Source organism: Neovison vison, chromosome 3 (genome assembly GCF_020171115.1).
Source record: "Neovison vison isolate M4711 chromosome 3, ASM_NN_V1, whole genome shotgun sequence".
NCBI lineage: Eukaryota > Metazoa > Chordata > Mammalia > Carnivora > Mustelidae > Neogale > Neogale vison.
The window spans coordinates 150,117,501-150,131,089 of record NC_058093.1 but is presented as its reverse complement, the minus strand read 5'-3'; the positions used below and the strand labels follow the sequence as shown (position 1 = coordinate 150,131,089).

The 13,589-nt window shown below is 40.5% G+C and overlaps 1 protein-coding gene across 1 annotated transcript in view; it reads right to left on the bottom strand.

The window, feature by feature from the left end:
• SKOR2 (SKI family transcriptional corepressor 2) overlaps window positions 1–13,589 on the bottom strand; it is a 34,034-nt gene that overhangs the window by 12,612 nt on the left and 7,833 nt on the right. The window contains exons 4-5 of the mRNA XM_044240987.1: window positions 4,841–4,906; window positions 4,362–4,460 (exon numbers count right to left, since the gene is read on the bottom strand). Coding sequence (XP_044096922.1) covers window positions 4,362–4,460; window positions 4,841–4,906 — 165 coding nt within the window. The remainder of the gene's footprint in view (window positions 1–4,361; window positions 4,461–4,840; window positions 4,907–13,589) is intronic.

Here is a 13,589-nt window from a genome sequence, read left to right as displayed (position 1 = left end):
CATTAAGCCAGTTTCTCTAATGAGACTCACTTAAAACCCAACTATTTCTAGAAAACAATTGTATAAAAGGAGGTTGTGCCAGACAACATAATAGCAAGCACTGTGCTCTGCAAACAGGGACAGTTTGAAAGCACAGTGTTTACAAACAGCAATAAAAACTATGCAACCTACATTCCCAGGACCAAAAAGAAGAAAATCCGTATGGTACATCTGGTCTACCCACTAGATTCCACTCATCAAGGAATAGGCTTTAGCATTTTCTTTGTTTACATTGTGTTCATTTTGTTATCACTACTTTTGACAACTGTTGGACCTTTTCATCCACACTGTGTTTTAGAATTCCCCACTGTCCCCTCTCTGGAGGATGATGCAAAAAAAAAAAAAGAAAAAGAGAGAGAGAGAGGAAATGACTCAACGTAGAATGATTGCAGTAACAGCCAGAGGTGAAAGATGGGACAACCATATTCAAGTAGATGAAATATAGTTTGTTTTTAATAAAAGTAACCTTAACAGTAACATGGAAGAGTAGCTCTTTATAAGAATCTAAAATGATGACATAGTAAAAATCTACCAAGGAAGTATTTCTCGAAGCTCCAGTCACTGGGCTTTCCCTGTCATAACTGACTGGCCTTTCCATCAGTTCTCTCAAGTGCCATGAATTTGTCACATGCAAATCCAAGGACTCAACTTATGAGTCCTCACTAATTTCCTGTATACAACTGTTTTCAGTTTGCCAATCTCATTCTTCATTGTTGGTTTTAATCTCTTTGAACAGAACACCAGAATGGATACCAGTCACGTACTGAGAGCATGTCCCGTTTCCACAATAAAGCAGGTGCCATGCAGGCAGCAACAGAACACCCTTTCCTGAACCTATGGACAATGCCGTGGGATAGAGGAGAGTAGCAGGTGCAAAACAATCAGAGAGGAATCAGCACAAACACCTGTGGAGTTAGATATGAACATAGCAGGACATCAGGAAGGAGTGCCTACTGTAAAAGCAAGGAGGCTTCCTAGAGGTGGTGGCTTGAACTGTGTCCCAGATGATTAGGAACAGTTAGATGAGGGGAGGCATTCCGGACTACAGAAACAGTCTGCAGAGGTGGAAAGCAAAGGGAGAGAGTGATCTGTAGGATAACAGGAGATCAGTAAGGAGGTAAGATCAGAAAGGCATGGCAGGCCAATTATAGAAAGTTTTGAGAATCAATCAGGAGTTAAATTAGATACAACATGATCAACAGTAGGGGATCACTATAGCTTCTTGGGTAGAAGGGTTGGAGCCAGAAGTAGAGCTCTGGCAAGACTGGCCCAATGGCAGTGGGCAGAAAGGGCTGGACTGGGGAAGATAGGAGAGGACCCAGGATACTCTGTTGCAGTAAAGAGGGCCTTCTCCACTGGTTGCCTCCTCCAGCAACTCTGGCAGGTCCCCAGTTCAGGGCTGAGTTGGTACCGGTGGCTAGTGGCAAGAGAGTAAAATGGATGAAAACTACAGCCAAGGAATGGATGCCATAAGAAAGGAAAGTATAGGGCTCTGGGAGAGAAGGGAGGAAGAAGTGACATAGTTGTTAGAGAAGAGGGACTGAATGATTTTGGTGGCAAGAATGACTTCCAGATATACAGCAAGGAGAGACACTTGCTTGTTCTTTCTCCTCCAAACTTCTGCTCCCAAGTATGGAGACTTGCTTTCTCCTCCTCTTCCTCCTCCCTTCTTCCTCCTCCCCCCAACCCTCTTCCTCATCTTTCTCTTCCTCCATCCTTCTGATGTTTACCTTTACTGTCTCTATGCCTACAATTCATTCTTGTGGTCCTTATTAGCCCTAAGAACCACAACAAGAAGGCTAAGAAAAATTCAGAAATTTGAACGTATTTTAGAAATGTTTTTTTTAGAGCTCAGTGCTAATAACCTCCTCTCCCTCCTCCTACATCTTTACCACCACCATCCTAGCTGACAGTACCAAGCCCATCTCTAGGGCTGGGCTATGCACAGTTCCTCTCATTTATCCCTTGCGCCCTCTAACGAGACAGGAATTATCTGGCCCATTTGACGGTTTCCAAGGTCCCAAAACCAGGAAGTGGCAGAGCCCCAGAGTGAACTCAGGTCTGGGGTCCTAATCCTCACATGTGATAACTTAGCCGAGGTCCACAGGGTTCTAACTAAACCACGCTTTACGTGTCATGACTGAGAGTTCCCTTCCTAGTAAATGGCTTTGCGAAACTCTGGCCAGGATTCCTCTACGCTTCCCTCTGATGTGGCTTCACAAAGTTCCGTTTTCCCCTCTCCGTCTGAGCAGATCTCAATCTGTCTGCCCGCCTCATGGCCTCTCACGTTTAGTTAACAAGCATGTAATGCACATTTGCTATTTTCATTGGTGTGAAATTAACTGCCTCTTTGTGGTATGCCTAAACCATGCATTATTCAAACTTGGGCACACACATGCCACTTCCTTGGTCAGTGGTGTATGCTGCAGATAAAAAACAGGAAAAATTTGTTGTTGTTCTTTAATTAAAGTGTATCATGTATGTGGTAATCACAGAGGATTAGCTTTAATGCAAAAGGATGAATGAAAGGTCTGAATCAAAACGGGCCGGTTGTACCATGATATTTTAACAGAAACCTATACCTACTGTATGGCAGGGCAATTAAGAAGGAAAATGTACCAATCCTTATAAATTACTTAATTCCTTGAAATGATTAATTAGGTTTTATCAAGGGGATAAATTATGGATACGCTGACTTTACAGGAAGTTAGGTGGGTATTTTAGTGGTTCATTGGAACTTTGGCCCACTCTGCTGGACTTAAACACAAGGACTTGCAAATTCAACAATGAGGTAAACATCAGCTTACAGGAAACAAATAATTCAATGTCTGCTCATTGCTGCAAAGAACTGGGTGTTAAAATACTGTTTTAGAAATGAGAGAATCGTGGATCCTTTGAAAGCCCTTGGTTTGTAAGATTTCAGAGGTATTTTCTAAATGTTTCTTTCTCTTTTCCTCGAAGTCACAATGTCACACTATTACACTATTACACACTAACACACTATTACAAGCTACAGGCCATTCTCCACACTTCCATCTTACTGGAGGCCTCAGCAGGCAGTCTCGAAATTCCAAAGCCTGAAGCTCTGTGAACAGTGAGCCTCCCCTGTGGGTACCGAGAGATCACAAATTTGGCAGACCCCACTGTTCCTTGTGGTCAGAGCACTCTTCCATCAATGCATCCTGTTTCCATCCCTGCTAAGTGTTCAGTGGAACTCAGTTTGAGATGTGCCAGGAACCCAGTCCTCTTCAAAGCCTCCACCCGAGAAGGCACCTCTTTTAGTTGTGCTGACATTGGAGAAGCCCTGGTGAATGCAGACCTCCATGCTTCTATTATTAAAATTGTCACAAGCACAGAAAAATCTCCCAGATGCTGGTCTGTGGCCCTCACACAGGAATTGCCAATGTGAGTTTTGTGGTTCCCAGATCCATAACAAGGGGCACGCTGACATTTTTAAAATGGGTCCCAGAAAAAACTAATATTAAATTTATAGAATTCAAAGCATAGGTTTACATACTGATTTCTTTCCCACTATCCTTTCTCTGGAGTGAAGAAAAAGAACAGGACCAAAGGACACTCCAAAAAGTTTCAAAATACACCACTGTGACGTCTTTGTCCAAATGTGACCCAGCCCAAGGCTGGTGAATTTTAGAAATGTGGACACCAAGCACTAAATTCTAGGAGTCTGGGAATAGAACCAACTGTTTTTACGCTACCATATCTGCCACCAAATTTGGAATGGAATTTTAACATTAAATATGGAGAATCCAAAACTGCTAAATTATACTAATCTCAGCCAATAAAAGAAATACATGTGTACTGAATTGTTACATTTTAAATCTTCATATTTATACACATTTCAAGCACCAGAAATTTCTCCAGCTATATCCAAGAATAAAAATTAATTGTTCCTTTGTTTTTTCTACCTTGGAGAATAAAAATACCTGAGTAATTCTTTTGTTTATATATAAACACAAAATTCTATCTATATAGATATATAATCTAAAAATATCAGAGTATTTAAATACATCTACGTATTTAATGATATATTTGCCTACATATTTTAAATACACATAATACATACACACAGATACACATATATTGACACAATAAATACCAAAATGTTCTCATAAGAAATTTTTTTGGTGAGCTGAATCAAAGCATATATAACAGACTAAAATTTCTGAACATTTAGACAGAGGCCACGGGAAGGCCCCATGGCATTTTACATAAGCACTTCATACTTAAGAGACAATTTTTAAGCCTAATAATAGGAAAGTCATCAGGTATCATAATGCAATAAAATAAAAGTGATTTCTTACTGAATACTGGGAAAGACGTATTTCCTTTTAACACTTGGAATTCTTGTTCTAGTCGTCTCCGTAAATCTATTTGTTCAAATAAAACCTTCTGAAGTTCTTCTAATAAAGAAAAACAGAAGAGTCATTTTACTAATCTTTACAAATAACTCTCCAGAGAACTGTTATATATGGCAATTTATTATTATAAGACGAAATATTTTACCAGTTTAAAAAGTGTTGCATAGACATAGGATAGATTTTGTGCAGAAATCCATGAATATAAATCAATGTAATATATTATTTTAAAGTATTATATTACAGTGTCATGTATTGATTGATATGTATGCATTAATCTCAATTATATCCACCCAATGGTCCATATATTATTCATATGTTGCTTGTCAAGCTTAAAGTATGGCGTAGAACGAAAATATCCTCCTATTATCTCCATGGTCTTTTGAAACTAAGAGAAGTTCTACAGAATTAAAACTCTTCCTTACCTTTCCCCATATTTTCAACATCCTTCTTGAGTGAATGAGGTGAATTTGTCTCTTGCGTGTGTTCACCTTTTAAAAAAAGAAGAAAAAAATATTGGTTTTGTGTAATCTATTTTCTGGAAGTTTTCTTTTTCATTTTCTTTAAAAAAAAAATATTTTATTTATTTATTTTAGGGAGAGCACGAGGGGGAGGGAGAGAAACCCAAGCAGATTCTATGCTGAGCGCCGAGCTGCACGCCAGGCTCGATCTCACAACCCCGAGATCCCGACCTGAACCAAAACCAGGAGTTGGACACGCGACCGACTGAGCCACACAGGTGCCCCTCTTTTTTTTTTTTTTTTTTTTTAAGATTTTATTTATTTGACAGACAAAGATCACAAGTAGGCAGAGAGGCAGGCAGAGAGAGAGAGAGAGGAGGAAGCAGGCTCCCTGCAGAGCAGAGAGCCCGACGTGGGGCTCTATCCCAGGACCCTGGGATCATGACCTGAGCAGAAGGCAGAGGCTTTGACCCATTGAGCCACCCAGGTGCCCCATGTTTTCTTTTAATATCTACGAAGGAGCTCGGTTAATAGAACTTGAAAGCGGGAGTTCTCAGAACCAAACGCTGTCCTCATTTACTCTTGTGTGATTCCCCTGAAGTACGGTGAGAGCTGCGGGGGAGAGGGGGGGCGGGGACACGCAGTCTGCCTAGCCTGAAGTGGCAGCCCCCACCCCCACTGCTCTCCACCCTCTATAACGCAGGTGCTTGCTCCATGGGCAAAAGAGGAGGTTGAACTGTTAACGGATCTGTCTCCAGAAGAATTTTTTTTTTTTTTTAAGATTTTATTTATTTATTTGACAGACAGAGATCACAAGTAGGCAGAGAGGCAGGCAGAGAGAGAGGAGGAAGCAGGTTCCCCGCTGAGCAGAGAGCCTGATGCGGGACTCGATCCCAGGACCCTGAGATCATGACCTGAGCCGAAGGCAGCGGCTTAACCCACTGAGCCACCCAGGCGCCCCTCCAGAAGAATTTTGATCAGAGTTCCTCTCCTTCGTGAGGGCCCCTAGCAGCAACTGCAGACCGTCCAGGCTGTGGAAGCAGAAATCTCCTGCCTTCCTGGGTCATCACAGCTTGGGGGCAGTGAGAAAGAAACAGGAGAAGGCTTTTGTTCTCCTTAGGAGAGAATGTATAAGCCTGGAGTTTTCCTAAAAATTGATAGCTTTTTTTTTTTTAATTAGCCTAAAACAGAGGTGTATTTGAAATAAGTTGCTATTTTGTAATAGTCACATCCTGGATGATAGTTTCGGAAGGACTTGGTTTTCAACCAATGAAAACTAGACTGTGGATAAAGGCCCGGTGCTGTTCTTCCCTATTTTGTTCTTGTGCTAACTAGAACGACAGCAAGCTAAGAAAATGGCTTTATGTACAGTCATACATTGAGTCAAATGTAACCTAGAAGACATAAATAAACTAAAGGTATCCGATCATTTAGGTAACCAGAATTTGTTTTTCCAACTTCAACCTTCTATCTGCAAAAACCCATGTATATAATTAAGCTTGCCATTTTCATGTGCAAGAGGACAGACCAAGGTGCTCTTGGGTTTCATGGATTCCCCCTTCCTGGATCCCCTGGGTTAGCTCCTTCCTTTGTACCCGTGGTGCTGTCTGCTTATTCGCTTTCCACACACCCCAGGCTGTGCGCTACTTGAGGACAGGGACACTGTGTTTTCTGCATGGCCAGTGTTTAGCAGAATGCTGAACACATCATAGGTATTCAATAAAGTGTTTTCAGTTGTTACCGAAAGGAACCCCATGAGGTCATATATTCTAAATTATAGCATAAGCCAGAATGCATCATTTCAATTCTCTCCTCACCATTCATTCATTTCCCTTCCTCAGCAAGAAATAGAATATAATGGCCCTAGGCACTGGGAGGAATACTGGGAGACTTCACTATCAAGGTAAAAATTCCTACAAAGAGGGAAATAGAATTTCTGCACAAAGCAGTGGCCTACACAATCAAGGACAGTCAAGAAAATTTTTAATGTGATATTATAAATGGGGATTCTTCATTCTACCTGACAACCTCTGGGAGTAAGCATTTGCAGGAATGAGTGAATACATATATATGTGTGTGTGTGTGTGTATACATATATGTGAACATACATATATGCAAATATTCCTGCATATGTGCATAGTGATAAAAAGATGCTTCCCCCTCTCTTCCCATCATTATGACAATAATATCTTAGGTATCCCTCAGTTCCTTAATGACAGGCCTTTTCTCTACTATCTAGATCATATCTGTACAACCTCATTCTCACTTTCGTCTTGGACACGATCTCTCTCTATAAGTTTTGAGCATTCAAATCTTGGCTTTCGTCTCCATGTAGAATAAAGAAAATATCTGTGAAGCATTTAAAATATACATTTCACTCTGATTCCTAGAAACTGAAAGAAGAGTAACATGAAGTTTGATAATAAATCATGAATACATAAACCAAGAATAATGGCATTTTGAGATGAAAATAAATGCATATTATGGGCAGTTTTACTTCACTTAGATGCATAGCTGTTTCATACTCACATACAATGTTGAGTCTGAGCAAGAGAAGAAACAAGCATGCGTCTATGTCTGCAACCATCTGCCGGGCAGAGGGAAAGTTTACCACCCTTCCACCGAAATCCACTCGAAAGGACATTAAATGAGACCGTCCGTTTCTGAATAGGCAACTCTGGAAGCCACGTCCTAATCACATTTATAGACCTTCTTGATTCATTGGTGTATTTTGTGCATTGTTTAACTTGTGTTACATTTCAGTTGGATAATTAAATTTAAAATTTGAACTATGAAACATAAACATTTGTTTCTTTTCTACTTCACAGCGAAGAGGTTGACATAGGTGTGAAACCATTAAACACATGGCTAGTGCATGGGAACTACTTTGAACCACAAGCAAATCTATAGATAATAAGTTTTTCTCTTCATCGGCTTTGTGGAGCTTTTATTAATAATTTACATCGGTGTCTAATCTCAAATAGATACTTTGTGGCAACTTCTCAGTAAAACCTGCCAATTTGGAACTTGGAAGATTCAAACGTCTCACTTATAAAGGGTTTTTTAAAATGGTTAAATGTTAGGTAAATAAGGAGCACAGATGCTTTTCTGTATCTTTTACTGGACCGTTGCCTTTTGTATATTACTAATCTGTGAAACCAGATTGTTAATGGTGGTTAAAAATGACCTCTGGGAGCCTGGATATGTTTGTTCACTATTACTGCTAATGTTTTCCATCTGGTTTAAAAAAAAAAAAAAAAAGGCAGCCTAATACTAGATTAAATAAATGAGATTTACTTGACAATGAGCTTCCAATTTTTATAAATATTCCATTAGGTTAAATGCATTTTACTTTTCCAAAATTAATGAGTGTGTTTGAAGACAATCGAGAAATTAAAAAGCTTACTTTCTTTCTCACTCTATTTCTCCTTATGGGGAAAAAGGTTACAAAAAGGCAGGGAGATATCTTAATTGTGTAGAGTTATAAGAGGGAAAATTATAATATGGAAGGAACATCTTTTCTAGAGGCCAGGCTTAAATATATCTTAAGTCAGACTGTCAAAGAAAAGAGTAGGGTGGCTTAAAGTTGGGGAGTTATGGATGATAAGGGCATAAAATGGATACATTGGACTGATGTGACTGGAAGCTGTTGCTCGGGGACATGTGTACACCAGGACTCTAAAAGCACACGTTCATGGAGCCAGTTGGCCATGACCTTCACCACTTCTCATGAATTCTGCCTGCCTTGAACACAGGAGCAGCACAGTGTGGCACTGGGGAAAACCTACCGAGTGCTCTGGAGGCCACAGAGCCTGGGACCACAGGGTTCCTGCTCCTGTGGTCTCTCCAGGATCCTCAGCACCAGGTGGTCCCACATTCCAGGTGAAATTTCCACCCCACCTTTGTTCTGCCCTCACAAAACCATCAGAAACTAGAAGTGCGGGGCGCCTGGGTGGCTCAGTGGGTTAAGCCTCTGCCTTCAGCTCAGGTCATGATCTCAGGGTCCTGGGATTGAGCCTCTCATCCAGCTCCCTGCTCAGCGGGGAGCCTGCTTCCCACCCTCTCTCTGCCTGACTCTGCCTACTTGTGATCTCTCTCTTTCAAATAAATAAATAAAATCTTAAAAAAAAAAGAGAAACGAAAACTAGAAGTGCCAGAAGGGTGGATGTGAGACTATGCCACACCAAAGCAGACATGAGCAGTGAAAAGCCAATGAGGATGAAAATGGAATACCCAAGGTGGGGTGGGGATAGGAACAACCCCAAACAGGCAACAGATTCTTTAGCACCACCTTTCAAGGCGCGAGGGTAATTACTTTCTCTTAAATATCATGGCACACCTCTGCTCAAGAACCATGCAATGGCTTCCCAGGGTCTACATCGCATAATCCATTCGAAATTCCTCCCCTGGTGCATCCAGGTTCTCCAACAACCTTGTTCCATTAAGCTGAGTCAAGTCGCCTTTCTCTACCAGCAAGCACAAACCCTTTCCTCTAGTTGGGCCTTCATTCCTCATATCCACTGGCTCTGACTTATGTTTTTGTCCTTCCCAAGGTGCCCCGTCCATAACGAGAATGCCACCCAGGTCCCTGCACTTCCATAAAGCCTTTCCCAACTTCTGCAAGTGTTGTCGATCCATTCCTCTCCCTGCTGACTTTCCAAATGCTTACAGTCTTCATTCAACCACCCGATGTTGTGGGGTTTCGACTTGGCAAGGCTAGTCCTCCCCAGCTAGAAAATCTGTGTTCTGAGGGCAGAAGCACCTTGCCCAGGAGGTAACCCTATCACCTATACCTTAGGGAGGAGCACAAATACTGTTTGTTCTTAATTTAATTCAATCTGGTTTGCGAAAGAAATACAAAGCAATGCTCCTTTCAATCCTCAATTGTCATAAGGGGTTTTAAAGCAGGAACTCATCCCTATGAATGACAAAGCACATTCTGATCCGTTCGGATAGTTGAAGGCACACTTGATATTTTCAGTTCACTGGGAAAGTTTGTGATGTTTGTCTTTTTGTCCCTTTCTGACATTTCGAAAATTCCTTTCGGAGCTAAATTCATAGCACTGAATTTTAACCAAGATATGAAAATATCAATGTTTATGTCTGCCGTGACCTCCAAGGGCAAAAATACCTTGTGTTTTCAGAGCTTATTTAATTTTAAGAGCCAAACGAGTAGGTCAGATGACCTGTTCAGTTGGTGGTCATGGGACAGGGCAAAAAGCTGATTCAATTGATAAATTGCTCTTCTCAGGCTAAACTTGAATTCAATAAACAAGATCATTCCAATACTGCACCCTGCATGTGTATAGGGTTTGCTAATTATGCAGGGTACAATATGTAATGCCTGACGTCTGGATGAAAGGTTAAAATGTTGACATCCACCCATCCCTTCTGTGGAAATACCTTCTCTCTCCTTTCCTTCCTTCCCTGGGGGTTCTACTCCCTGGAGCCGGAAACTAGCATTCAGAGGCAGTGCCCCAGGCCGCTGCCCAGGGGCTAGCAAGCTGCTTAGCACTAAAAGGGCTTCTATGTTCCTTAGGGACCCGGACCGGACTGGACGTTGTTGACAACACTTTTGGAGAAAATGCTCCCAGTGGAAAAAATGGTGTCATTCAATTGTATACTGAAGAATAAATTGAGCCAAGGAAACTATTTTGTTTTGGGGCTAAGCCTCTACCTAAGACACGTGTGTTCCCTAACATTTGGATGAAGAGTGGAGATTTCAGTCAAACATCCAGATGTTTCTGGAGCTGGCCGGGGGCTGGGTGGGGGCGGTGTGCAGGGTGTCCTGTGCTGCCCTAGGTACTCTGGCCAGCAAGCGGAGCCTGGAAGACCAGCTGCGGTTGCAGAGACTACGGTTTGCACCTGCGAAGTCACACCCTTGGGGCTGGGCAGGAGGGTCTGCTCTTCGTTTCTCAAGGGCCTCAGCCCAGGGCCTGGCCTTCTATGCAATGGAACTGCCTTTATACAGGTTTAACTCCCAAATAAACACTACTTTCTAATCATTAAACTTAATTTTAGAAATGGGTTTAATTTCAATTTCCTGGGCTTTTTACTTTCTCTTTCTCCAACAACCCGATCTTAGAGGTACAACGCAGATGGGGTCAAAGTTCATCTGCAGTTAGCCTAACTGGTGCATTTAACGATCACCAAAATGCCACGCAACATACAGTTTTGAGAAGTTTTTAAGAAAACTTGCATTATGGCATTAAAAAAATCAATAACACAGAAAACGAGGTTAAATAATTTTCTCCTCTATCAGTAGGACACAGACTTCTGCTAATTTCTTGGTGTTAAATTCTACATTAGGGATGCCTGGGTGGCTCAGTCTGTTAAGCCACTGCCTTCAGCTCAGGTCATGATCCCAGGGACCTGGGATGGAGTCCCATGTTGGGCTCCTTGCTCAACGGGGAGCCTGCTTCTCCCTCTGCCTCTGCCCGCCTCTCTGCCTGCTTGTGCTCTCTCTGACAAATAAATAAATAAATAAAATCTTAAAAAAAAAAATTCTACATTAAATTCTTCCCCTGTGATGTTTGGCACTTCATTGAGGTCAGAGAACAGAAGAGAAAAGAAAATCAATACTACTGGAGAAGGTATGCTACAGTATGAACTAAATATTAACTCCATTTGCGAAAAACAGGAGTAAGAACAAGGTTAATGCCAGGGAAATGATAGCAAACTAAGAGTTACAACTTTAAAATTCACAATAAAAATTTATTGCAAGTTTGTATACACCTCTCTTCTTGAATTAGTGCATCTTGGATTTACTTAGAATTTTCTGGAATTTTAAAACCTGTGCTTTTAATACATGTTTTTTGTTTTTTGTTTTTTTGGGAGGGGTCTGGAGAATTTTTCACTGTCCTCTATCTCCTTACATGTCACATAAATTTTTAAAAAATCATGAGGAAGAAGGGAGATTTTTAAAAAAATAAATATAAGGAAACTGATATCTGAAACATGGAGATAATTTAATTTTGAATACAAACATTGAAAAACCTCAAAATTCATTGTTCATAAAAATGTCTGTAGTAATTCAGAGGTGGGAGGTTTCATCGAATTTTACAGGTGAATAAACAGAGGCACAAAGCTGTTAAAGCATTTACCTAAAGTCACCTAGTGAGAGAATTAAAACTGAGATCTACCAGTTGTACTCCTTAGAATTTTTCTTCTTCTTTTCCTTTTTTTTTTTTTTAAATCATAAGCATGTTCTAAGATTGAATGGAATAATAAATCAGAGTGCCTCATTCGCTATATATTCATGAGAAGTGTAACTGCTTCTTACTATCCTCAGAAATCCGTCCATAGCATATTAAGTACACTAGAGAATCATACCAGCGAAAATCAAATTGATTTTAAAACTTCTATACATATAACAAGATGCAGCCACGCTCAGAGTCCAATGGTGCTGGCGTTTCTACAATGAAATGTATTGAAATCGGGGATGACTCCACTTCCATGATTTCCTTGACCTGCCGTAGCTTTGAGCTGTCTCACCAGCTTACCCCACTGCATTCAATTTCAAATCACTTAACTTCACTAAAGTTATTCAAAACGGATATGCAAAACCTTACTTTGGGATTGCAAGCAAAATGCTGTCATTTATATTTTTCAGTAGGTAATATTTTGACCAAACTACCAACCCCCCTAATCTATATTACTTGGTTTTAAGCCATGGGTCTAATTTTAAAGGACCTATGGATAAAAGTTCTATAATCTACTGAGGAGTTTTGGCTGCTTAAAAACTTCATGTTTGGTCCTTCTAATTACATAGAAATAGAATATCCACTGTGTGTAAGGGTCATGATTATTAGCAGGGAGGTTCTTAAAAAATCATTTAAAGATACCATCCTTTAGGGGCGCCTGGGTGGCTCAGTGGGTTAAAGTCTCTGCCTTCCGCTCAGGCCATGATCCCAGGGTCCTGGAATCGAGCCCCGCATTGGGCTCTCTGCTCACTGGAAAGCCTGCTTCCCCCTCTCTCTCTGCTTGCTTCTCTGCCTACTTGTGATCTCTGTCTGTCAAATAAATAAATAAAATCTTTAAAAAAAAAAAAAAGAAAGATACCATTTTTTAGATTCCTGAAAAGTAACACTTACTAATGAGGCTAAAAGATTGAAGGAAAACTAAATTTAATTAAAATGATGAGCTAAAAAAGAAAATAAACTGGAAATAAGTATTGTTGCTAAACTGAATTTGTGTTGGGAAACAACTGAAGTATCTATATTTTAAAGATATGTCTATATCCTTATGTGTTTTGAGAAAGGACATAGAAATTTCTTGATAAACTGCATTTATCATGGCCACGGGAGTAAAAAATTCATATCAAAATCAAAAACTGCATCCTGACTTATTAGGTAGTTTGAAAAGACATTTTATTCTTCTATGTTATACTGCATGTGTGCTGACATAAAATACTGCTATTTTCCAATAATAATGATTGGATTAAACACTGACTAAAGGAACACACAGTTCCATAAACCTTATCCGACCATATGTTTTGCAGACCATTATTATGGTGCTCATACGGCATTACAGCTTATCTTTCTTCCTCTCTTGATTGGAAGCAACCGGAGGGCACAGAATAGTACAGATTCTCTCTCTGAATTCCCAGTGCCTAGCAAAGTATCTCGCACAGGGTAGGCACTTGGAAGTATTTTTGGAGTCATTGAGTAAATAAATAAACGAATGCGATCACGTAGATGTGGAAGTTAACAGT